This window comes from Haliotis rubra, unplaced genomic scaffold, assembly GCF_003918875.1.
Source record: "Haliotis rubra isolate DU_JTF1 unplaced genomic scaffold, ASM391887v1 Scf284, whole genome shotgun sequence".
Taxonomy (NCBI): domain Eukaryota; kingdom Metazoa; phylum Mollusca; class Gastropoda; order Lepetellida; family Haliotidae; genus Haliotis; species Haliotis rubra.
This window is the reverse complement of record NW_025766936.1, coordinates 1,114,536-1,140,116: the sequence shown is the minus strand read 5'-3', so window position 1 is coordinate 1,140,116 and position 25,581 is coordinate 1,114,536. Positions and strand designations below refer to the sequence as shown.

Below are 25,581 nucleotides of genomic sequence, written 5' to 3'. Positions count from 1 at the left end.
GTTTCATGGTAGAGCCAAAGTGATTCAGCTGGTGAAGATCCGGGATAGAATAGCAAACCATGCTTGTCGTAAGAGGCGACTAACGGGATCGGGTGGTCAGGCTCGCTGACTTGGTTGACACACCATCGGTTCCCAATTACGCAGATCGATGCTCATGCTGTTGATCACTGGATTGTCTGGTCCAGACTCGATTATTTACAGACCACTCAGCCAGCTGGTAGATTTTAACACTGGACAATGCTCATAAACAGGTCGAAACTGGGAAGTGAAAGGTATGCAAGTTTACACAGCCAGTGGCCAAGCCTTGCAGTGATCAGGAGTAATGAAGACATAACAAAACAGTTTCAAGGGTACATATTTATATCAGGTTCAAGGTGTATCATTCATACACACTGCTGTCTCAACTAGGGCTGTCACAGACTGATAACATACTCTTGTACTCAGTAACCTTTAAACGAGTGAATTATTTTGTTTCAAGACTAGGGACTTCTTCGTAATTATCCTGCCAAACTTGTCAGGGAACTAAGAGATTTCACACTGCTATAAACTTTGGAAGACTTTCACAACTTCATGATTTCAATGTGTGCAATGAACTGAACATTGGGGTTTGAAATACACGTAAGACAGTTGGTTCGAGAGCAGTAGTAAAACTTCGGAAGGACCAGAGGTATTTCCTCAATAGCAGCAACTCGGATCACGGAAAATACCCCAGGTACTGGGTACCATTCTGATGACATCAGTAAACACATTCATTCCATTTCCCACCATAGCATAAATATTACTTGTGTTGTGTTTCAGGGTAATGTCCTTCAGGAATGGCATTTTTCCACCTATTTTATTCTACATTAGTTATAAATTGTCATTGAAAATTCAATATTTAGTTTTCCGCTGAAAATAGATTTTCCTGTTGCTATCCCTGGTGTTTTCAAATGCGAAGTTAAGCAGTTCCCTTTCTGGTGTAATAATACATTTTATGAATCTAGAGACGCGCCTACAGTGACAGCCCTAGCTTACTATCTTGTACAGTGATTCATCTACTCTTGGTATTGACCAAGCTGTTTTTAGCACTAGGAATTATTCTCTGCAACTCAAAATCTATCACACATTCACACAAATAACAAGATGAATATCAATATATACAATGCCAATCCATGTTTCTTTAAATGCATGGGAACCAATAATGATGCCTTCTGCTCCAAGGCCATTTTGCCCTTGGATGAAGCATGTACCTGTTCTTGAAGCTGCTAGTCTTTGCTGTTCAGTGTTGTCAACACAAAATGGACAATGACAGATGTGCCATCATCTAAGAACTAAATATAACCATGGAAGGTTGACTAGTGAAATGCTAACATGGCTGTCGAAACTTGTTAGCAAAATCTATCAATTTAAAATTCATCACCTTCGATCACTTGGACATTTTGACCAAATCAATAGGAATTAAAATGCTATTTGATCAAGTTCTACCATAACCAAGGAAATATGACCTACACACTGGACTGTATTACAGATAATAACCTGCCCATGGTGACTCGCCTTGACAACCAGCACATTGAACAAAGTAACAAAGAAACAAGTCTGTGCCGTGAGCCAATTGTCAGCTTCATGAATGCATGCTGGTCAGGTTAGTTTTGTGGTACACATCTCATCATCAGAGTTCAAACACATGATACAAGGCAATCCAACTCGTGTGGACGCGGCAGCGTTTGGTTCACCTTCCTTGTTCACAGTAACATCATGTAGAATTGCAGTCACATGTAAGTCCATTGGCCAATGAAATCATCCCGAGACTGACCAATCAGTCGACCTCAACCTCTCCACCCACTGCAATGAGAGTCTCCTTTAATTTCTCGGCTTCATCCTTCGGAATATCAGCCTTTACTACCTGGGGAAGGGAATCCACGAATTTCTTGGCCTGAAACAAACAGAGTCCTAGTTATAAATATAATAAAGGTAACATATTGAAGTAAGGGAAGTGAGTGAGTTTGGTTTTATGCTGCTTTTAGCAACATTGCTAGCAATATCCAGGGAAGGGACACCAGAAATCAGCTTCACACATTGTACCCATGTTGGGAATTGAACCCAGGTCTTTGGCGTGATGAGTGAACGATTTAACCGCTAGGATATCCCACTGCCCTTACACCTTGAAGGTGTAGCATAAACGGTTTCACACATTGTACCCATGTGGGGAATAGAACTTGGGTCTTCGGCATGATGCGCGAATGCTGTAACCACTGGGCTACAATGCCACCCGTTGACTTAAATATGTAATATAGGTCACACGCTGAAGTCAGGTAAGAGTGAATGTTCATCAAAATATGGCTGAATTAAAGCTGAACACTATAAAAAAAATATATTGACGAAAATATACTGCACAAAACAAGAAACTTCACATTTGGAGAAATGTATGACACTGAAAATGGTCATTACAGGGTAGTTAATATTGGCGAATACCATAATGGCCACCACTTCAGTGGTGAACCATGCAGGTGTAGGCACATGTACAGGTGACCACAACACCATGTGCCTTATCAACCACGTAAGTGCAAAAATAGCTGGTGATTAGAAAAAATATGTTAACAATCCTCGAGAGATCATTGCGTAATTATTTTAGGACTGCAACATCAACCTGTAGCATTCTCTTCAAGGGGTTGCGTTATCTGCCCACACCATATGAAATTGTTTGCGCGCTACCCATCTTCATGTTAGGAAGATTCTGACACTAGGAAACAGTAATGAACATCTATGCTGGGCACAACTGCACCTGTGCTGGAATAGGGTTGTGTTTAGCGAGTCACATTTTACGTTGCAATTTGCCGAGAGAAGAGTGCGAGTGGTGAACATCATGCCCTGTACTGTGTACAGCAAGTTGATCGAGTTTGTGCTGGTAGCATAATGGTCTGAGGAGCTTTCTACAGGAACAATCACTACCGGGATATCGTGACCAGATCCTTGTCTCTGAGGTGGTTCCGATCATGGCTGCTCATGTCCCAGGCCTCCGATTCAATTCCAACATGACAATGGGACACTACACACAGCTGTTTTGACACAAAATTTCCTACAAAATGCGGGTATTGACGTCATGGAGTGGCCATCAACATCACCTGACCTCAATCCCATCAAGCACTTATCAGATGCTCATAGAAGAAGTCTTCAACATCAAACCCCAGCATGTTGAAGAGCTGGACGCCATGTTGGTACAGCAAAGGCACTGATTGCCTTATGCTGTGTTTACGGGTGTTAGGCAGTGAATTCGGATGTTGCTTTTCTGTTGTGAATACTGAACAAGCTCCAATACTGATGGCTTATGAAAAAAGAAAGTGACCAAGCACACCTTATGCCTTATCCTGTTTTAGTGTACGCTCATGATGTCCATAAACCAGTTTTATCTACTATGAAGACTGTTTGTTCTATGCCGGTATGCTTGGGACATAAAGTAACACTTGAAGTTTCTTTTTTTTGTTCAGTATATCTAGATTCGAATAACAGATCATTTTGGGAATGGCTATTTAGTACTCAGCATATCCAGGTGACCTAAGCACTGATTGCAACTCACCTGTACCAAGTTCATCCCTGATATAAGATTCTTAATTTCTTTGATGACTTGAATTTTTTTGCTTGCATCAATCTTGACAAGTTTCACTGCAAAAGCCATCTTCTCTCTTTTAGGGGCCACCTCTTCTTCCTCTTCTTCCTGGAAATAGAAACCCATTGAAACATACCTCAACAATGTGTGAGTCTGCATACAGTTCAGGCAGCGACGACATGCTGAATTTGACTGGGGTTATTTGAGGCTAATATGTGTGATAAGTGACAAGTCAATAAAAGATATGCTGCAGGTTGACTGGGTTAAACTGGGCTAATCTAGCTCATAGGTCACTAGTCCATCAATGATGTACTGAATGGTTGACTGGGTTAAACTGGGCTAATCTAGCTCGTAGGTCACTAGTCCATCAAAGATATGCTGAATATGGACGGGGCTAATCTGGCTGATAAGTGACAGGTTTGTCAAAGACACTTCCATTATTGTGACAAGTTCCCCATCTTTTGAATTCATGGGTTTTGTTAAAAATATACCTGAACAACTAACAACTTAATGGTAATGTGTAAAACACCAAAACTAAATTGTTGCAGACAATTGTAGACAGAACTTGAACTGCATGACACTGTCATGAGACAAGTATTGATCGGTGACCCCCTGATTACGGCTGGACTTACCCGCGCTGCTGGAGCTGCCGCTGCTCCCATGGCCATCATGGGGGCATCAGCGATGTTCAGGGTTTTCTACAAAACAAAATGTAGTCCAATAATAGAGTATCACTGACAAGAATACTACAGGTGAGTCAAAATAGAGTTTAGGTTGTGTTCAAGATTCTTGCACCTTTAAACAAGCACCAGTGCGTATCTGCATCTTCCAGCCCATAACAAAGAACTGGTACCAGTCTACTCGGTTACCATGCTGCAGATAAACATGGTTTCTCAACTCAATATCGGTAAAGGCATGCTCACTAAGAAATTTACAGATTTACCTATTATTTGTCTCAATTGAAGCGCAACAAATGTAGAATCACAGTGGCATAAAATATGTACAATACTGGGTGATAGAAACTATCACTGAATTCATGAAAGTGATAAACAAGAAGACAAAGTCATCAATATCCCCAGCAACGGCAAAATACTCTTTATGAATATGTCTACTAATTATGATTATGTCAATGTTTTGGAGTGTATACAGCAAAGTGGAAGGAGAGTATTGAAAGGTTTTAAGATCTTCTCCAGAAAGAAGCACTACCACCAAATTCAGTTGAAGCCTAACTTGTTGCCATGGAAAATGCAACAAGATTACATCCTCATAGTCACAGCCTAAGTCATGTTTCCATGGAAACAGCCAAAAATAAAATTCATATCTGGATCTAAACCCCAAAAGGCACATCTAGGGATCATGCTCGATATGTGTACCAAGTTTGATGAAGCTTGTATGTATAATTTAGGAGATCTGCTCCAGACAAGATGACATCCTCATAGCCACAGCCTAAGTCACGTTTCCATGGAAACCACAAAAAATAAAATTCATATCTGGGTCTAACCCCCAAAAGGCACATCTAGGGATCATGCTTGATATGTGTACCAAGTTTGATGAAGCTAGCATGTATAGTTTGGAAGATCTGCTCCAGACAAGATGACATCCTCATAGTCACAGCCTAAGTCACGTTTCCATGGAAACCACAAAAAATAAAATTCATATCTGGGTCTAACCCCCAAAAGGCACATCTAGGGATATGGTTGATATGTGTACCAAGTTTGGTTAAGATGTCATCAATAGTTTAGGAGATATGCTTCGGACAAAGTGTGACGGACGGACGGAACTCGTTTCTATATCCCCCGCAACTTCGTTGTTGTGGGGGATAAAAAGGCTTTGAGTCAAGATTCGGGTTCAGAGACCAGAAACACAACCTACCTCTTGTTTCTTGTCTTGTAGTCATTGTTGAATTTGTTCTGTGTAAAAAAACTGGAAAACAGAAAATTATTCAGACAACACTTACCTTGAGAAGCTCATTTAAGTCTGCGACTTCAAACAATGTGAGTCCACTTATTTCCTCCACAATCTTCTGTATTTTGGGGGGATATTGTTTTTCTGTACCTTCAACATGTGGAGGGGGGATAACTCCTGTACTACACGACCGTACAGAGGCAGTCATGGGCAGGGTCTGGAGGGAAGCTCGCTGTCGACACACCAGTCTGAAATAAAGATTCTCAGCTAACTGCTTGTGGTATGAACTACCTGTGTGTGGCCAGTGTAGCTATTGCATATATTTCGTTTCATTTCAATCCAAGCATTTTACAAAAGTTTCTTATAAACAGTTACTAGTTTCTTTTAAATTCATCAGTTAGTTAATTTTGAGTTGGGTTTGACATCACTTTTAGCAGTTTATATTGGAAGAAAGCGCACAGGTTATAGAAATAGGGAGAATTACTGGGATTCAAACCCACACTCACTGCTAAGTAAAACCATTTTAAAAAGCAAACACAATGAAGCCCTTTCAACTGCTACCATATTCTTGAAATATGTAAATACACAAACCTAAATAGACATTTACAATGCAAACCTACATGAAAAATGGGAACATACCATATATATTAGTTAAGACATTTGACAATGAATGGGGATCTTTATTGGATCACTTGAAATGATGAGTACCAATTTGTACAAAAAGGTAAGGTGGGTTGATGTACCCTTCGGGCTCAGGGAACATAAACAAACATAGATGGTACATCAACCCATGGGCTCCGACGGACCAGTGAACAACATATTTATTTTATCGACACCTCAATGTTAATTTTGAACTGTTTGAAGCATGGGTATTGGATCATAATGATGAGTACCCGAGTAAACAAGAGACCAAACACTACTAACACGAAATACCAAACGAATTCCCATAGTTTGGCATTTCCAGCGGGTAACATAGAAAATGTTACTCACTTGTAAGCTGGGAACATTGATTGGCTCAGCCAATCAGAAAACAACATTTATGTGTGAGGTAAGATAAGGAGTGAGGAGTTTAGTTTTACGCCGCACTCAGCAATATTCCAGCTATATGGCGGCGGTCTGTAAATAATCGAGTCTGGACCAGACAATCCAGTGATCAACTGCATGAGCATCGATCTGCGTAATTGGGAACCGATGACATGCGTCAACCAGGTAAGATAAGGATACTTATAAGACAAGTATATGTACCATTCAAAAAAAGTAGGGGATATTGGATTTACAAGATTGATAAAATGCAAAGGAGGAAACAGATGATTAAGAGAAATTAAGGGAAAATGTGACAATTTATTCCATTTCTTTGGAAGTGTTTCATCTGCATGGATATACATTACTTTTTCTCCTATGCATTGGCAGTGGCTAGTGGTATGCTCGAAAAAAGGAATATCCCCTACCTTTTTTTAATGGTATACTATTCATGAGCCAACCACTAGCGGTCTTATCCCTGTAATGACAACCACCAGGCATGGTAACAACAACAAGTAACATCATCTATGTCTCTTGCTATGACACGGCCGAGAACCAATCATCATAGTACCAGAGTGAGTGAGTGGAGTTCCCACCCGTGGGAACAAAACAAAGCAATCTTGATCATTCCAGAAGTTTCTGAATGGGATAGTTTCAAGAGTGATAATGACTTGAGGGTTTTTTCACCCTGTTTGTGATGTGCCTTCTTCTACCTTTAGAACTCAGCACCATATAAATGCCAAAATACCCTATGATGCAATTTGTAAAATTTGATTGCAAAACAATATAAAAATACATTGGTCAAGAGTGTGAAACAGCTCCATCATCTGTACATGCATGATCAGTGAATAAGCCCAGTGATGTTGAGTTTTCAATATATATTTACAGAATCCAACTTTCGACAAGGCGTTAGTTTATAAAATAACTATTCCAAACAAAATCTGGATTTCTATTTTAAGGTAATCTAAAGGGCTAAAAGCATTTTAACTGGGAACTAACATGCATGTTTTCTTTTTGATCCAGTGAGTTTCATTTTTATGCACAGTAATGCAGTTTATTAAGTATGGTATATTGATATGCACAGATCCACATCTGCCCGTTCATACACTATCTTGTAAGGGACATCTTTTGCAATAAATCGGACCTCTGGTCTCAGGTTTACCGTTTTGTAATGAAAGCAACGAGGAAGACATGTACTGATGGTTTAAGGGGGCTGTACCAGCTGCTCATGCATTTATAAAAGGCAGGATCTTTCATCTGGTAAATTTCAGATAGTTTGCTTTTTATCTTTAATTTACCTTTATGATATTTTCACACAAAAAAACAACAACTGAACAGGATTATATTGTTTAATGTCTAACAATTTGGCTTCTGGAAACTGTCATAGGATTGTCACCCACACCACTTTTATCTGCTTCAATAATTAATGATTAGTACTGATATGAGAGCCGACTCGCCTTTGTGGTGTCACCGGCTGTGCGTTCCTTACTATTATTCACAGTGTTTTCTACAACATTTTTCTGTCACAAAATTACGTTGGGAATCGCTGAATACCATGTCAGTCGCGTACACCAAGGAATTTGATGTCTGACGATCACAAATGTTTTAGTTCATGCCATATCTGCTCATATCTCAGGACATGGAATCTTGCAGATTACAGAATGGGACAAATGTACTACATGACAACAGACACCATGTTTATCGCTAACCTTCATAATTGTCCCAGACCTATTGGACATTTTCGTTCACCTTAAAGGCAATGGGAATGACCAGATAAATTCACACATAATATAAGAGTGTCGACCTAGCTCAGTCGGTCAGCTGTCAGGCTAATAATCTGAAGGTCACAAGTTGCCATCTGAGAAATTCTCAGAACACTTGTCTCAGTAACATAAGACCTACGGCAGAGACTGTCCTCACGTGAAGCTGTGGTGCTGAATTCAAAAGGTGTTCCTAGCCTACTGATTACTTCTGACTGCTTCCAACAAACATTTGGATTCAAGAACATACAGGCCTGTTTAAAGATAAACATATATTTGACAGAGACTAATTCAGTAGCTGGGCTAGAATGCACTTTACCGGGTGCAGCCCTCAGTGTTGGCTGTGGGGTAATTATCGCGCCATAGCGCTACTGCGCTGTCTCCAGCACTGTCTCGCTATATCAAGGTAATTGCTCCATCTCCCTTCACTTACCAGTCAACCATCCTTAGGGAGCTGACGCATCTTTAGAGTCAAACAGCCCTTTACGATCCTTAGGGTTAGGGTTTAGGGTATGGCACCCTTTACAATCCTTAGGGTTAGGGAACCTTTACGATCCTTAGGGTTTAGGGTTAGCACCCTTTCCAATCCTTAGGGTTAGGGTATGGCACCCTTTACGTCCGAGCCCCAGCAGCGCTAATTAATCTGAAAAAATTCGCCCGGTAAAGTGCAGTACTCCCAGTAGCTGTTGCCACACAACTGACTGAAAGTAGGGTCTTTTTCTACGTACGCCTCGACGAGTTCCAACAGTCAAACTCGACCTTACACTGACTGACTGACTGAGTTTGGTTTTACGCCGCTTTTAGCAATGTTCCAGCAACATCACGGCGGGGGACACCAGAAATGGGCTTCACACATTGTACCCATGTGGGGATTCGAACCCGGGTCTTCGGCGTGACGCTCGACCTTACAACATGTCTTGCCTGCAAGACACAGTCACGGTTCCAGGCTACGTTTGAAGATATATTGTGAATAATTCATGGATCTTGGATGATTATTCACTGATTTCACACTTTTAATTCTGGTTAACTTTGCCGTTAACTTTTGTGTATTAACATGGAGTCAAAAGTGGTATATATTATAGAAAAAACACAACTGTATTCAATGTCCTACCCTGATCGAAAATGGAACGAGGGACGTTAAGGTCAAAGATAGTTCATCGTCATTTAGATTCTACCAAAACCCGCACTTTAAATTTGGTTTAATGGCATTCATACTAAAATAGTCTCCCTGCCTGTGATTTACCTTCTGCAGTAGTTTGACAGTCTCGATGCCATGACTAAAGATCTTGAAGCAAGCATTTCACCCCACATGCACGAAGATGTCAAACACGCGAGGAATACTTTCTAAGGCGGTGATTGGATAAAAGTACTTATCAAACACGGTACTTCCGGTTCCGTTGAAAACACGTGTTCGTATTATGGTGCAAGGGATGTTTGGCGACAACCGTTAGTCAGACTTAAATAACCGACGGAATACTAGAAGCAAGAGTAACAAGGAATATGCCTAAGGCACCTAAAGCCAAGGTTGGTCAAAACAAAAAGCCCATCCACCCAAACAGCAGGAAGGCAGCGGCGTTGTCAAGGAAAGCGTTTCGCGAAGTGCGAATTTCTCAAGATAAGTCAGCAAGAAGTAAGCTGGATGTTCTTGCCGAAAAGTGTGACTGGTTCAGAGACAACTTTGACCCTGACAAAACTGTGTATACACGGGAAGAGCTGTGTGAACTCAGTAATCGTTACTTACACAGGTTTGATGAGGAGATTGAGCAGATTGACATAGTGTCTCGGATTGGAAACCGACAAGGCAACCAGCATGCATCCAGGCTAGCTGCTATTAAGCTCACCCAAGACAGTGACAGGAACGAGCTGGAGAGTGTTGGACTTGAAGTCCCTGATTTAATGAACAAATCAACCTTCAATCAGTTCAAACTGTGGGGTGGTGAAACAAAATATGCTCAAAATTTCAAGTTGAAGAAAATCCACAAAGGTGATATAGACAAAGTTGAGGAAGAAACTAATGTAAACAATAACAGCAATGATGAAGGTGATTGTGACCAGACCTGAACGACATTCTGGTGACAAATGTGTTAACACACTCACCTGTGTAAATAAGATGATACTTGGTGTATAGTTAGCTGAACCATGTGTTAAACATCTGACCTTCATGTCAGTTCAAATGAGACATATTCCACTTTGGAAAGCTTTCGGGAAGTTGAATAAACACAAATCTTGTCTTTAACTAATTTGTTGTTCAGATATTTATCATCATGGGTTTGAATACCAGATGCGCCCTGAGTATTTTTCTACATGATACCAGCATCTGTGGGTTTTAATCCAGACTTGAGCATTCCTCTTTGATCCTGATGGCAGCAATTAAAACTTCCAGTCCTCGGATTGAATCACAGAGTATGTTCCATATATGTTGCTGATGACAAGATGCAGATTTTCTATCCTCTTTATTGATAACACTTCCATCAGTAACAGTGTGATAAGTAGCATAACAGCCAGTGTTTTGTCTTTAAGAACTTTATTGTTAATCATGTTAATGATAACATTTTTATCCCCCCAACATGTAATGCGGGGGGATATAGTCGTCACCTCGTCCGTCCATAATCATTTTGTTTCCGGAGCATAACTCCAAGACCGTTCGATATTTTTCAACAAAAATTGGTAGATATATCAAACAGAACCTAAGGTGGTGCCGTTTACTATTTACAGAATTTTGTCATTTTTATTTTTCTCGGTTTCCATGGAAACGTTTTGGACTTAGTCTTAAAGGGAGGAATGGGCTTCGTTTCCGGAGCATAACTCAGAAACCGTTCAGTATTTTTCTGCAAAACTTGGTAGATATATCTAACAGAACCTAAAGTGGTGCCTTTTGCTAGTTACAGGTTTTTGTCATATTTATGTTTCTCGGTTTCCATGGAAACGATTCGGACTTAGTCTCAAAAAGGAGGGGTGGGTTTCGTTTCCGGAGCACAACGCGAAAACTTCTTAATATCTTTCAGCAAAACTTGGCAGATATGTTAGGCAGATCCCAAAGTGGTGCCTTTTGCTATTTGCAGATTTTTTTCATTTTTATTTTTCTCAGTTTCCATGGAAACGATTTGGACTTAGTCTCAAAAGGGAGAGGTAGTTTTCGTTTCTGGAGCACAGCTCAAAAACTTCTTAACATCTTTCACTAAAATTTGGCAGATATGTTAGGCAGATCTTGAAGTGGTGCCTTTTGCTATTTGCAGATATTTGTCATTTATGTTTTTCATGATTTCCATGGAAACGATTTGCACTTTGTCTAAAATCAAGCTGGACTTTAAGTAACTGTCAGATGATTTGTTCTTTCAAAGATGTGGGGGCCGGGGGGATATGTCATCTTCTGTTGACTCTTGTTTTGTGAAGGACTGTGGGAGAGTAATGCGTTAGCAGGGATCAACAATACATAGAATACATATGTGATATATTTTGCTGATACGGAAGTTTCAACATTCAGCCCTCTTCATATCTAAAATCTTACTTGTGGGTACAGATGAAAGTTGGATCTCCTTTATTCAATAAGTATCATAAAAGAGAGCAGCTTAATCTGGATTAATACAAATGTCAAGAAATTAGCAATGTTGTAATCTTACATATGTGCAGCATTTCAGTGGAAAATTTAATAGTATGTCAAATGTATTTAAACTCACCGTACCTGAAAGAAGCCTTTAAATATAAATGTTAATCACAAGGTGAACAAGTATTAGGGGGGCGGTGGGGTAGCCTAATGGTTAAAGCGTTGGCTCGTCATGTGGAAGACCCGGGTTCGAATCCCCCCATGGGTACAATGTGTGAAGCCCATTTCTGGTGTCCCCTGCCGTGATGTTGCTGGAATATTGCTAAAAGCGGTGTAAAACCAAACTCAGTCAGTCAGCCAAGTATTAGGAATTACAACCATATATGTCAGCAAATATCTAAAAGTAATACTGATACAGCCAGGTCAATCAGTGCATCATAAGACAGATGCCAGTTGCTAGGAACTTGAATGTGGAAAGAAAGCAAGTAGAAGCAGGTGCCTGTGACCTCGTAGACTAACAACTAGTCTCTGAAATGAACATAAATACATGGGTGGATCTCCAGCGCTCTATATTATCAGAACGCTTGTGAAACAGTCCCCTATAGGTATCATCTGTCTCCACCGTGGGATCTTGTAGGGAGGATCTAGGACAGCATGGGATGGTGAAACAGTCCCCTATAGGTGGGATCTTGTAGGGAGGTGGGAGGATCTAGGACAGCATGGGATGGTGAAACAGTCCCCTATAGGTGGGATCTTGTAGGGAGGTGGGAGGATCTAGGACAGCATGGGATGGTGAAACAGTCCCCTATAGGTGGGATCTTGTAGGGAGGTGGGAGGATCTAGGACAGCATGGGATGGTGAAACAGTCCCCTATAGGTGGGATCTTGTAGGGAGGTGGGAGGATCTAGGACAGCATGGGATGGTGAAACAGTCCCCCTATAGGTGGGATCTTGTAGGGAGGTGGGAGGATCTAGGACAGCATGGGATGGTGAAACAGTCCCTATAGGTGGGATAGGTGGGAGGATCTAGGACAGCATGGGATGGTAGGGTGGGATCTTGTAGGGAGGTGGGAGGATCTAGGACAGCATGGGATGGTGAAACAGTCCCCTATAGGTGGGGTCTTGTAGGGAGGTGGGAGGATCTAGGACAGCATGGGATGGTGAAACAGTCCCCTATAGGTGGGATCTTGTAGGGAGGTGGGAGGATCTAGGACAGCATGGGATGGTGAAACAGTCCCCTATAGGTGGGATCTTGTAGGGAGGTGGGAGGATCTAGGACCTCATGGGATGGTGAAACAGTCCCCTATAGGTGGGATCTTGTAGGGAGGTGGGAGGATCTAGGACAGCATGGGATGGTGAAACAGTCCCCTATAGGTGGGATCTTGTAGGGAGGTGGGAGGATCTAGGACCTCATGGGATGGTGAAACAGTCCCCTATAGGTGGGATCTTGTAGGGAGGTGGGAGGATCTAGGACCTCATGGGATGGTGAAACAGTCCCCTATAGGTGGGATCTTGTAGGGAGGTGGGAGGATCTAGGACCTCATGGGATGGTGAAACAGTCCCCTATAGGTGGGATCTTGTAGGGAGGTGGGAGGATCTAGGACCTCATGGGATGGTGAAAACAGTCCCCTATAGGTGGGATCTTGTAGGGAGGTGGGAGGATCTAGGACAGCATGGGATGGTGAAACAGTCCCCTATATAGGTGGGATCTTGTAGGGGAGGTGGAGGATCTAGGACAGCATGGGATGGTGAAACAGTCCCCTATAGGTGGGATCTTGTAGGGAGGTGGGAGGATCTAGGACAGCATGGGATGGTGAAACAGTCCCCCTATAGGTGGGTCTTGTAGGGAGGTGGGAGGATCTAGGACAGCATGGGATGGTGAAACAGTCCCCTATAGGTGGGATCTTGTAGGAGGTGGGAGGATCTAGGACAGCATGGGATGGTGAAACAGTCCCCTATAGGTGGGATCTTGTAGGGAGGTGGGAGGATCTAGGACAGCATGGGATGGTGAAACAGTCCCCAGTAGGTGGGATCTTGTAGGGAGGTGGGAGGATCTAGGACAGCATGGGATGGTGAAACAGTCCCCTGTAGGTGGGATCTTGTAGGGAGGTGGGAGGATCTAGGACAGCATGGGATGGTGAAACAGTCCCCTGTAGGTGGGATCTTGTAGGGAGGTGGGAGGATCTAGGACAGCATGGGATGGTGAAACAGTCCGCTATAGGTGGGATCTTGTAGGGAGGTGGGAGGATCTAGGACCTCATGGGATGGTGAAACAGTCCCCTATAGGTGGGATCTTGTAGGGAGGTGGGAGGATCTAGGACAGCATGGGATGGTGAAACAGTCCCCTATAGGTGGGATCTTGTAGGGAGGTGGGAGGATCTAGGACAGCATGGGATGGTGAAACAGTCCCCTATAGGTGGGATCTTGTAGGGAGGTGGGAGGATCTAGGACAGCATGGGATGGTGAAACAGTCCCCTATAGGTGGGATCTTGTAGGGAGGTGGGAGGATCTAGGACAGCATGGGATGGTGAAACAGTCCCTAGAGGTGGGATCTTGTAGGAGGTGGGAGGATCTAGGACAGCATGGGATGGTGAAACAGTCCCCTATAGGTGGGATCTTGTAGGGAGGTGGGAGGATCTAGGACAGCATGGGATGGTGAAACAGTCCCCTATAGGTGGGATCTTGTAGGGAGGTGGGAGGATCTAGGACAGCATGGGATGGTGAAACAGTCCCCTATAGGTGGGATCTTGTAGGGAGGTGGGAGGATCTAGGACCTCATGGGATGGTGAAACAGTCCCCTATAGGTGGGATCTTGTAGGGAGGTGGGAGGATCTAGGACAGCATGGGATGGTGAAACAGTCCCCTATAGGTGGGATCTTGTAGGGAGGGTGGGAGGATCTAGGACCTCATGGGATGGTGAAACAGTCCCCTATAGGTGGGATCTTGTAGGGAGGTGGGAGGATCTAGGACCTCATGGGATGGTGAAACAGTCCCCTATAGGTGGGATCTTGTAGGGAGGTGGGAGGATCTAGGACTCATGGGATGGTGAAACAGTCCCCTATAGGTGGGATCTTGTAGGGAGGTGGGAGGATCTAGGACCTCATGGGATGGTGAAACAGTCCCCTATAGGTGGGATCTTGTAGGGAGGTGGGAGGATCTAGGACAGCATGGGATGGTGAAACAGTCCCCATAGGTGGGATCTTGTAGGGAGGTGGGAGGATCTAGGACAGCATGGGATGGTGAAACAGTCCCCTATAGGTGGGATCTTGTAGGGAGGTGGGAGGATCTAGGACAGCATGGGATGGTGAAACAGTCCCCTATAGGTGGGATCTTGTAGGGAGGTGGGAGGATCTAGGACAGCATGGGATGGTGAAACAGTCCCCTATAGGTGGGATCTTGTAGGGAGGTGGGAGGATCTAGGACCTCATGGGATGGTGAAACAGTCCCCTATAGGTGGGATCTTGTAGGGAGGTGGGAGGATCTAGGACAGCATGGGATGGTGAAACAGTCCCCTGTAGGGGTGGGATCTTGTAGGGAGGTGGGAGGATCTAGGACAGCATGGGATGGTGAAACAGTCCCCTGTAGGTGGGATCTTGTAGGGAGGTGGGAGGATCTAGGACCTCATGGGATGGTGAAACAGTCCCCTATAGGTGGGATCTTGTAGGAGGTGGGAGGATCTAGGACCTCATGGGATGGTGAAACAGTCCCCTATAGGTGGGATCTTGTAGGGAGGTGGGAGGATCTAGGACAGCATGGGATGGTGAAACAGTCCCCTATAGGTGGGATCTTGTAGGGAGGTGGGAGGATCTAGGACAGCATGGGATGGTGAAACAGTCCCCTATAGGTGGGATCTTGTAGGGAGGTGGGAGGATCTAGGACAGCATGGGATGGTGAAACAGTCCCCTATAGGTGGGATCTTGTAGGGAGGTGGGAGGATCTAGGACAGCATGGGATGGTGAAACAGTCCCCTATAGGTGGGATCTTGTAGGGAGGTGGGAGGATCTAGGACAGCATGGGATGGTGAAACAGTCCCCTATAGGTGGGATCTTGTAGGGAGGTGGGAGGATCTAGGACAGCATGGGATGGTGAAACAGTCCCCTGTAGGTGGGATCTTGTAGGAGGTGGGAGGATCTAGGACAGCATGGGATGGTGAATCAGTCCCCTATAGGTGGGATCTTGTAGGGAGGTGGGAGGATCTAGGACAGCATGGGATGGTGAATCAGTCCCCTATAGGTGGGATCTTGTAGGGAGGTGGGAGGATCTAGGACAGCATGGGATGGTGAAACAGTCCCCTGTAGGTGGGATCTTGTAGGGAGGTGGGAGGATCTAGGACAGCATGTGATGGTGAATCAGTCCCCTATAGGTGGGATCTTGTAGGGAGGTGGGAGGATCTAGGACAGCATGGGATGGTGAATCAGTCCCCTATAGGTGGGATCTTGTAGGGAGGTGGGAGGATCTAGGACAGCATGGGATGGTGAATCAGTCACTGCCATCAACATGGTCCTCAATATTGACAATGTTGTGTCTTCCCTTCTTAGTTGTTAAGTGAACTAACTCTGGTGCAACAGTGACAGGTGAAAACCTCACACAGATTCGCCATGTGTCTTAGGTATTCAGTCAACAGTCTTGGAGCATTATATTGTAACATGAAATTTACTCAACTAATTTAGGAACACATCACACTATTATCATTTATCATGGAATATGCAAAACAAATTTTGAACTCAAACTATGCTTGAAGTAATCTGAGTATGACTGAAAAGCATGATATACATGTTTCCCTGTTAAATCACATGACCCACCATCTGCTCGAAATCACATTTTCACCTGCAAATCCTGTTAAAATGCATAAAACATGGCAGTTCCACAACACATGATAGATAGTTCAACTGTTTGAACAGCACAAAATTGTTGACTTTACATTTTGTCATAGGGGCATGTCTCTCTTAGAAACCGTGTTAGAAAGACATATATCTATACAGACCCAACCTTATTACTAAATAATTAGTAACAGGGTTGGGTCTATATACCTATATGTCTTTCTAACGCTGTTATCTAAACGTGACATGCCCCTATGAATGCCCGATCTCATACTGCTAGACACCTCATGAACTTTCTTCCGCAAGACATTCCTGTCCAGTCGCAGCTGTGCCTGATGCAAATGATGGCCATACCTGTTCCTGACATTGACTGTGTGAAAGTTTGAGTGTTTAACCCTCTATGTCATCTATCATTTATGGTTGCACTAAATGATGAATGGCTGCTTTTTGCTTTTTCTCATGTTTTCATCTTGAGTGACAATTTCAATGTCAACTGGGACAATTTCTATTCTACATTTATCACAGAGATATAATGCTTTACCCTGATAAGTTTCTAAAGTAGTTCAGTATAAAGGGCTGGTTGCCTGAAGTCCCAGGTACAGATATTCCCTCCAGCCTGCCAGCCATTGTCCAAGTTTCACCAGTGTAGAACTTCAGGTTGTTATGTTCTGAAGGTGTCCACTATCAGGTTAATTTGTTCAAGTCACACGTGTTTTCAGAAAGCTTTATAACTGGCTGAAGAAAAAACCCATCCAAGTGTCACTATTTCTTATTTCTTACAGTGGGGTGGGGGAAAGACCACTTGCTGGTAAAACAGCAAGGTGTGCCAGTTGCACTCGTGAAATTTCTATTTCACTACACTGTTTTTGATTACCTGGCTGTTCTGTTGATTTCATGAGAGTGTGCAAAATTTGGTTTTGTTGCAATTATTATATTTTTGTGTTAGTAATTCATCAATCTCAAATGAAATCTAGCTGACTGTAACAATATGCAAGGCCAACCACTTCCATAACTTGTTTTACAGATCCAGACTAAAATTTGTTGCAATGGAAAACGTTATTCCAAATTAACCCCCCCCCACCCAACTCTAAGTGGGCAAAGGGGCGCAACTCCAGGAATGTTCCCCATTCAACCAACAAGCCGCTTGCTATAGTTTGGTACTACAGTCTGTTTGAGACAACATGGTACCAATGAATTGCAATCTGACACAAAAAACAAATAGACATAAAAGAATCAAACCAACGCAGAGTGCAATAAAAACAACAGACCAACTCTAGAAAAAATGGCATAATGTTTGTCACAAAAATAAATAATAATAATAATAAATGGATATTTCTTATGCGCCATAGTCCATCCAGAGCATGCACAAAGCGCTACATATGAAAAGAGTCACTAGAGTTCAAGAGGAAGATATGACAATTCGTCAAAATGACCATGAGAATATTTCGCAGTTATAGGTTGCAGACTCTTTTGAAGAGGAAGGTTTTGAGTCCCGATTTGAACGCTTCTAAGGATGAAGCATTTTTTATGGGAGTAGGAAGATTGTTCCATAGAGTTGGTGCTGCAAATTTGAATGACCTATGGCCAAAGTGTTTGAGACGAACTTGGGGAACTGAGAGAAGATGTTGATTCTGGGAGCAGAGAGAATTTGTGCGTTTTCCAAGTTTGTTACAAGGGCACATTGGCAACATGGTAGACACTCCCTAAGTTATTGAGAAATTCACTACTGGAAACAAGTGTAGAAGTGAGCACAGCTCACATACCCCCGCTTCCCACTTTGGGACATGGAAATGACTGATATTGATATATATAATGTGACAAGGATCAGCAGCTCACACGACTTTCTCCTTGACTCTACTAAACTTTATATACATGTTAGATAATTGTTTTGCCATGTACTGATTACAGTAATAATTTATGGAAACATTACTTTTTTGTGTTTTCCATGGAAACCTGACATACAATTGAACTTGTTGCACACAATGAAGTGGACGTAGATGAAGATCGTTATTTTTTTAGCACAGGGTTTTTCTGAGAGTCATGATTAACTTGAGTATTAAGTTTGGTGAACCAAGCATGTATAGTTTCGATGATATCCTGTGGCCAGGTAACCATCAAACACATTTGGCACCAACAACAAAACAAATTCTGAAAAACTTTAAAATAGCAAAAGGCACATCAATGTGTAAAGATTAACATGTGTGTGAAGTTTGGTGAACCTAGCATGTAAACTTTAAGAGATATGCTCCGGACAAAAACCACCAAACACATTTGGCACTAAGTCGTGTTTCCATGGAAACAGCAATAAAACAAAATTCTGACAAGAAGACAAAGTCATCAATATCCCCCGCAATGGCAAAATACTCTTCATGATTATGTCTACGAGTTATGATTATGTCAAATATTTAGGTGAGTATATAGAAAAGTGGAAGGAGAGTATTGAAAGGTTTTTAAAGTTCTGCTCCAGAAAGCAGCACTATCACCAATTTCAGGCTAAGTCGAACTTGTTGCCATGGAAATACCAAAAATATATTATTCAGAATTCCAAAACTACCAAAAGGCACCAGTACACCACCAGATCTATCTATGTGACAAGTTTGGTGAAGAAATAGTTAACAGTTTTAGAGTTCTGCTCCGGAAAAGAGCACCAGCACAATTTCAGGCTAAGTCAAACTTGTTGCCATGGAAATGCCAACAATATTTTATTCAGAATTCCAAAACTACCAAAAGGTACACCACCAGATCCATGTATGTGCCAAGTTTGGTGAAGAAATATTGAACGGTTTTAGAGTTCTGCTCCGGAAAAGACAAATGTGCACAGATGGACGCACGGACGGAGTCCATTATAATAACCCCCCGCAAAACGAGATGCGGGGGATAAAAAACCTTAAAAATAGCAAAAGGCACATCAATGGGTCATGATTAACATATTTGTGAAGTTTGGTGAACCTAGTATGTAAACTTTAAGAGATATGCTCCTGACAAAGTTTCGGGACGGACGGACAGACAGACAAAATGAACGCTATACACCACCCGTTACTTCGTAGCGGGGGTATAAAAAGTATCTCACTCAAAGGCGCGAGTGAGTTCAGTTTTATTATAGGATATTTATTTAGTGCACATATCCACACAACTAGTGCCTGCTGAAGGCGCTAGTATTTTTTCCCTCGATCATTGGATGTCAATCTCAACTCCCTGGGGAGTAAACAACTCTTGCTGCCACTAGGCGCACCGAGTTATTGTGTCTTTCTCATCCTAACAAAGTACCCATTCACAGCTGGGTGGACAGGGACATATAGTCACAGTACCTTATCCAAGTTCACTGCATGTTGCTGTACCCGCAACTAGGTGTTTGCACGTATTCATGTGGCCACCATCTGGTCATATACCAATGGATTCTGAGTTCTTTTAAGTGCACAGGGTTGTGACAACACTGAAAGAGTCAGCGCACAACGTTGACTCCAAGGTTTTTTTACCTGGTCACAGGTGGGCTCGATCCCTGCACCTCAACCTCGCAGGTACTTTTACGCAGCACTCAGCAATATTCCAGCTATATGGCGGCGGTCTGTATATAATCAAGTCCGGACCAGATAATCCAGTGATCAACAGCTCAAAAGCATAAGAAAGCCCTCAGACATATTTGAAAGATATAGGCTTTTGTTCATTGTTTAGGCCTAAAAAAATTTGTTCTGATTACCACAGACCCTTGAATTCTGGTGCTGACCCTATTTTTTAAGCGGAATGAATGAAATAAGATTTCAGATACCATTGTTTTTGCCCGGCACCAACAGATATGTCATTCTGATAGAGAAAGTCGATATGATGGCGGAAAGCTTGATTGAATAAATTACACATTGATAAATGTGCTATTAGTTTGTACTTTACTTCAAAAAAAAAAATGTATAAAAAGAAAGAAATTCTGCCAACCTAGCTACCCTAAGAGGTGTAATTGGAACCACAACATTTTTTTATTAGGCCTTAGCACTGCACTTGGATGTAGTCCAGTCTTGACCATGACTAGCCAGTGGTCAACACAGCAAACAGCTATTCTCATGTCCGTGTATGAGCACACATGGTCAAGTACCCGGGTCTCGCCACTCCATCAGTATGGTCACCTGTTATGACCAGTATAGATCCCTTGTCTAATTGCTAACCCTGAAACCCCATGTAAACAGATGATATACAAACATTGATGATACTCAAAAGAAATCAGTTTGTTACAATATTTATTCACAGATAGCTTCAGTACATACATGTGCAAATGCTCCAATTGATTTGTAGTAAAAGTCTGTCCATATAGCAGCACAAAGTCTCGGGTTGAAAAACTGTACAGATACCCAAAACTCCCACAAATGTCTAACAATCTTCTAACATCAGTCGTTCCTGTTTCCTTAACTTTCCTGTTCGTCTTCTATCTTGGGAGCCAAGTAGTAACGCAGGTAGCCCATGTCCTCGATCTTGTACTCCACAACTGAAACACAAAGTAATATACAATATAGGGATACAGGAGATCATCTTTGTTCCGGTTAAATACCTACATCAATGACAAGTCAGAATCTCAAAAGTTGAAACCAAATCACACAAAATGGTCCTTATCGATTTCCATTAAGAGAGTTAGGTTTACTTCAACTTTGAAAAGCCTGTCTATTAGAAAACTATTACAGCTTCCAATAATGGAAAAATATGCATTGGGATGGGTCTTGAACATTAACGACAGATATGGAGACTAGGAACCTAGCAATATCATCCAACAGACCTGGGATCAAACTAATTCTTAGCCATTGGTTTCTGACATGCTCAAAGGACATAACTGCATGGCTAATTATAACAAAACAACAACAAAATATTATCAAATCAGGAACCACTTTCACCCCCACTCCATATTAATTGACTGATAAAAACCAGGACCTAGTATCCAAACAACTGCTACTGACAATTAAAGGACCAACACTGTACCAGGACTGTGGCAACCTATACCATCACTTACCCAATGGCACGTCCTGTGACATCGAGAGGGTAACTTGAGGTGAGAGGGGGGTGGCCTTGGTGAAGAAGTTGAGGTATCGGCAGGCAAATGTCAAACATACACTCTGGTTCATTTCAACAATGACTGCTTCCTCTTCCTTGTCAGCCGATGCTTTCTGGGCCAGCTTGATGTTGCCTGGAAAGACAAATTGTCAGGATTTATTTGCACAACTGTAACAGCCACCTGAATCCCCATAAGGTTAGGGGAGGATGTAACTGGGACATGACACAATATCATGTACAAAAACCTGCATCACATGCATACAAATATTCTAAAGGACAACCCGAACACCAGCCAATGAAAGCTATGATCCAAACTAGTCTTTGACAAAACTTTACAATTGGTCCAGAAAGTTCACCATTCAGTACCTGCTGAACTTGCTTGACCAAGAGTTAAACTGTAGGAGTATTACATCCAAATATCACACACTGCTAGACAGAGGACTAACAACAAATCCTGTTTATGCAGATGGTACATTTAATGTGTGTATCAGTTCATACGTTCAGAGGTTCATAACAAATACCCTGGCACTGCATGTCATACACAGCCCTATAAATGATCTACGACACGATTCCTATCTCATAAATCCTGCCATGTAGCTCTCCTCAGTCAACATTTCTCAACCAATCAGTGTGAGTGTCTCTATACTAATCTCAGAAAAATTGAACAAACATTTCAACACACTGACAGAAACAGAGCGAACTTTAGCAACTTGTAAATACAAACAGATGGTCCCAAACTGGGACATGGAAACCATTTGGAATTGGAATTAGTTCAGATACAAAACTTGTCAGTAACAGGTGTTGAGGATATTTCCTAAGCAGAAGCTCTGTCACATGGCATGTTAAAAACAACATTTCTTTTACAGTCAATTGTTGTACATCTTGAGAAGAAATCTGCTCTTCAGATTTTGAATAGTGGTTAATGCAGGACACTGATATGTTGTCCTAGTGTAACATTACCTGTTCCTAAATCTCCACTTGCAGAGAAGGAAACGCCCTCTTTAGCACATGATATGACGACTGAATCTCCAATTTGACTCAGATCTCTGCAGATTCTCTGGAACTCTGCTGCCGGTAGCTTGACGACACAGCTGTATTCTGTATCCTGAACAGAAAGTAAATCAATTATATACTAAAATAACCAGATACACTTGCATACCCTTGAGTTGATCCCCAACTTTCCATCTCATCACTTCAATACCGAGAATCTACGATAACAACAATTTTCCTTAACTACAGAGGCTTAATCTAAATATGTCTTTGTTACCACAAACCAACCAGGGGCTCCTTCCACAGAGCAACCTTTACTAAGGTAAACCGTAAGTCCCATTCTTTTACTTTTCACTAAGGTTACCTTAGTCACTTTGGTTCACCTTAGTGCTTTGTGAAAGGAGGCCCAGCACTACAAGCTGCCTTACACAATAAAATATATACAACACAAGAACCAAAAATACTGGCATTAACAGAAGCATCTCTCAGTCAAGACATCACCGACATACAACCAAGATACATGTACTTACAGGAATTCCAAGATGTTCAGTGTCCAAGTCTAACAGCTTCATTTCATAATCGGATACTTTTTCATTGTCTGAAAATAAAATTATATCACTTATATTCTATGAACCCTCATCAAAAATAATTATCAATCAGAAACTTCGTACTACGAAGTAACTTTCTAATACGCAAGTGAGACATCGACTTTGGCACTAGGCCTAACATAAATGGCGGTAAAATCAAGTTCGTCAAGCTTTGATATTCTCAGTATTCTTTAGCGTAAACACAACCTACTTGGACTTTCAAAAACAAGTTTGACTTTGTCTCCTGCGTCGTCAGCCTTTATTGTTACGATGTCGTCATTGGCTGCACACCGCAACATCTTCGACATTCTGCAACATCAACAACAAACATGAATATACATGCATAATCTAGAGCGTATACTGTGCTACAGCAAAAGGAGTGCAGAGATCATTACATTGACACCACCTATTTAATGAGTATTATAAGTGAAATCAGTCGTTAAATATTCTAAAAACATGTTTTGATGAGTGAGCATTATTATTTCCAAATATAGAAACTTACGTCTGCAAGTTGATTCCCATCGATAAGTTTCTGTCACATCTGTACGATTCGAATCCTTCACTTCGTAAATTTAGGGACACAAGACTGACGTGGGAACTGTCCATGGCTTGAAGTGTGACACCCGTACTCTGGCAATCGAAGATTGCTTCATTCAGAAGTTCCTTGATAGCTTCCATGATCTTTTTAAGCAAAGATCCTTGATTGAGTCGTGCCTCAAACATTATGACAAGGTGAAATTGGCAACGGTGTAAATAAAAGTACAGCCAAAGGAAGCAGCTTAAAGTCACGACTTCTTGGTGAAAACCAGACACGAAGAGATAACCTCAGTTGAGATGGGTGCAGATTTCCCTCTTACTGTGTATCTCGACCTGTCTCCCTCAAACGAATGAAGACTCCCGCCAAATTACGTCCAAAAGGCGCCAAATCCTACGACACAGTAAATGTGATTGGCTATCAAAATATTACTTCCGGTATTTCATTATCGTTCGTTCGGTAACATTCGGAAAAATAGCGGAAACATACGAACCGTTGATGGTATTTGGGTGATTATGTTTTTAGCTGTACAGAAACGCGTTTTAGGAAACTTTAATGACTGACTGCGTTTAGTTTTACGCCACTTTTAGCAATATTCCAGCAATATCACGGCGGGGGACACCAGAAATGGGCTTAACAGGAAACTTTAATGACGCCTTGGTTTTATTATATGTATTTACCACACCGAGACATCTTGTTATAGGTTAAGATTCTTGAAAAAAACTTGTAATCTCCAGAATAAGGCCCTGAAGTTTTGTTAAAACATGTCCATCAACGATTAATACAGCTGAAAACTTGCCGAAAATATGTACGTATGAAAAAGATTGATGCAGGTAAATTAAGATACTAGTTCTATTCGTATAGCAATTTCTGTAACTTATATTCATGATAATGCGTTCAAAGTTTCATTTTATGCTTACTCGCTTTTTTGTTTTTTTTAAAGACGCGTAAATTTTGATGACTATAGTTTGTAAATAAGTAAATATTTTATTATTGGTAGTTTAGATTAATAACTGAGATTGTCAGTGGCTGTACCCTCAAAAGGGGATGAAGTACTATAAAATTATTGTCCTCCTGAGAGGGTACGTAAGTCCCAAAACTTTCAAAGTTAAATTTAAGTTTACCAGATTTTTAAACGTAGTATTTTTGTTCTTTTAAATTTCGGCTAAATATTTCCTACAATCGACAGCGGCTGAAGGGATGGGATAAATCCAACCAGGGTCCATTCAGGTAGCAAAAGTACCTTAAGTGCCCATGGTCTCTAGCATGGTGCTCTGCCTTCAGTTGTTGGCAATATGTAGCCTGCTTTTATATTGTGTCGTCCTCTATAGTTAAAATGTTTTAGATCTGATTACTGGTTTTAGTAATTTACGTTTCCATTTGTGGTAATCTAGTTATTTTACAGTCCTTCGTCGACAGGTTTTAGTAATTTAATTCCATTTATTATCAATTTATAACTTTCTAAGTCACGATATGTAGACCTGAGATATTGCCGATGTGACTATAAATCTCAACTCACTCACTCACTCACTCACTCACTCAATCACTTTGAAAGACGCATAGGCGAAGATTGATAGCTGACAACATATTGATTGACTGAATGTTTCAATATTTAGTTAACTGGGTTTTAATTCAGCAGTTTTTCTTTGTGTGTTTTTCAGGCTTAGTCTACAGCTTGACATAGCCGTGCTTGGCTGGCCTTTTCAGGAAATTATTGCTGTTCCATATATTTTCGTTCACTTTACACTTGTGGTGTATATCGTTGAACCTGTCGTGTCTGGAACAATTCAACTCGTGATTTCGTTTATAT

At 41.8% G+C, this 25,581-nt stretch overlaps 3 protein-coding genes and 1 long non-coding RNA gene across 4 annotated transcripts; 2 read left to right on the top strand and 2 right to left on the bottom strand.

Annotated features, from left to right (window-relative positions):
- The first annotated feature begins 173 nt into the window (after positions 1 to 173).
- Positions 174 to 864, top strand: LOC124281430. Its single transcript, XR_006899929.1, has 2 exons — positions 174 to 712; positions 799 to 864. It is a non-coding gene; the product is annotated as an uncharacterized LOC124281430 (long non-coding RNA).
- Positions 343 to 9,635, bottom strand: LOC124281427 (39S ribosomal protein L12, mitochondrial-like). The gene is made up of 5 exons (XM_046717477.1): positions 9,512 to 9,635; positions 5,541 to 5,736; positions 4,216 to 4,281; positions 3,554 to 3,691; positions 343 to 1,912 (listed from the first exon to the last, which is right to left on the bottom strand). The coding sequence occupies exons 1-5, from the start codon at positions 9,577 to 9,579 to the stop codon at positions 1,796 to 1,798; spliced, it is 585 nt and encodes a 194-aa protein (XP_046573433.1). The 5' UTR covers positions 9,580 to 9,635; the 3' UTR covers positions 343 to 1,795.
- LOC124281428 (translation machinery-associated protein 16-like) lies at positions 9,512 to 10,504 on the top strand. The gene has a single exon (XM_046717478.1). It carries the CDS (start codon positions 9,769 to 9,771, stop codon positions 10,327 to 10,329), a length of 561 nt encoding a protein of 186 aa, XP_046573434.1. The 5' UTR covers positions 9,512 to 9,768; the 3' UTR covers positions 10,330 to 10,504.
- A 10,336-nt stretch (positions 10,505 to 20,840) lies between these two features.
- Positions 20,841 to 24,189, bottom strand: LOC124281426 (proliferating cell nuclear antigen-like). Its single transcript, XM_046717476.1, has 6 exons — positions 23,739 to 24,189; positions 23,448 to 23,545; positions 23,180 to 23,247; positions 22,620 to 22,764; positions 21,619 to 21,792; positions 20,841 to 21,102 (listed from the first exon to the last, which is right to left on the bottom strand). Exons 1-6 carry the CDS (start codon positions 23,957 to 23,959, stop codon positions 21,023 to 21,025), a joined length of 786 nt encoding a protein of 261 aa, XP_046573432.1. The 5' UTR covers positions 23,960 to 24,189; the 3' UTR covers positions 20,841 to 21,022.
- Between the last annotated feature and the right edge of the window lie 1,392 nt (positions 24,190 to 25,581).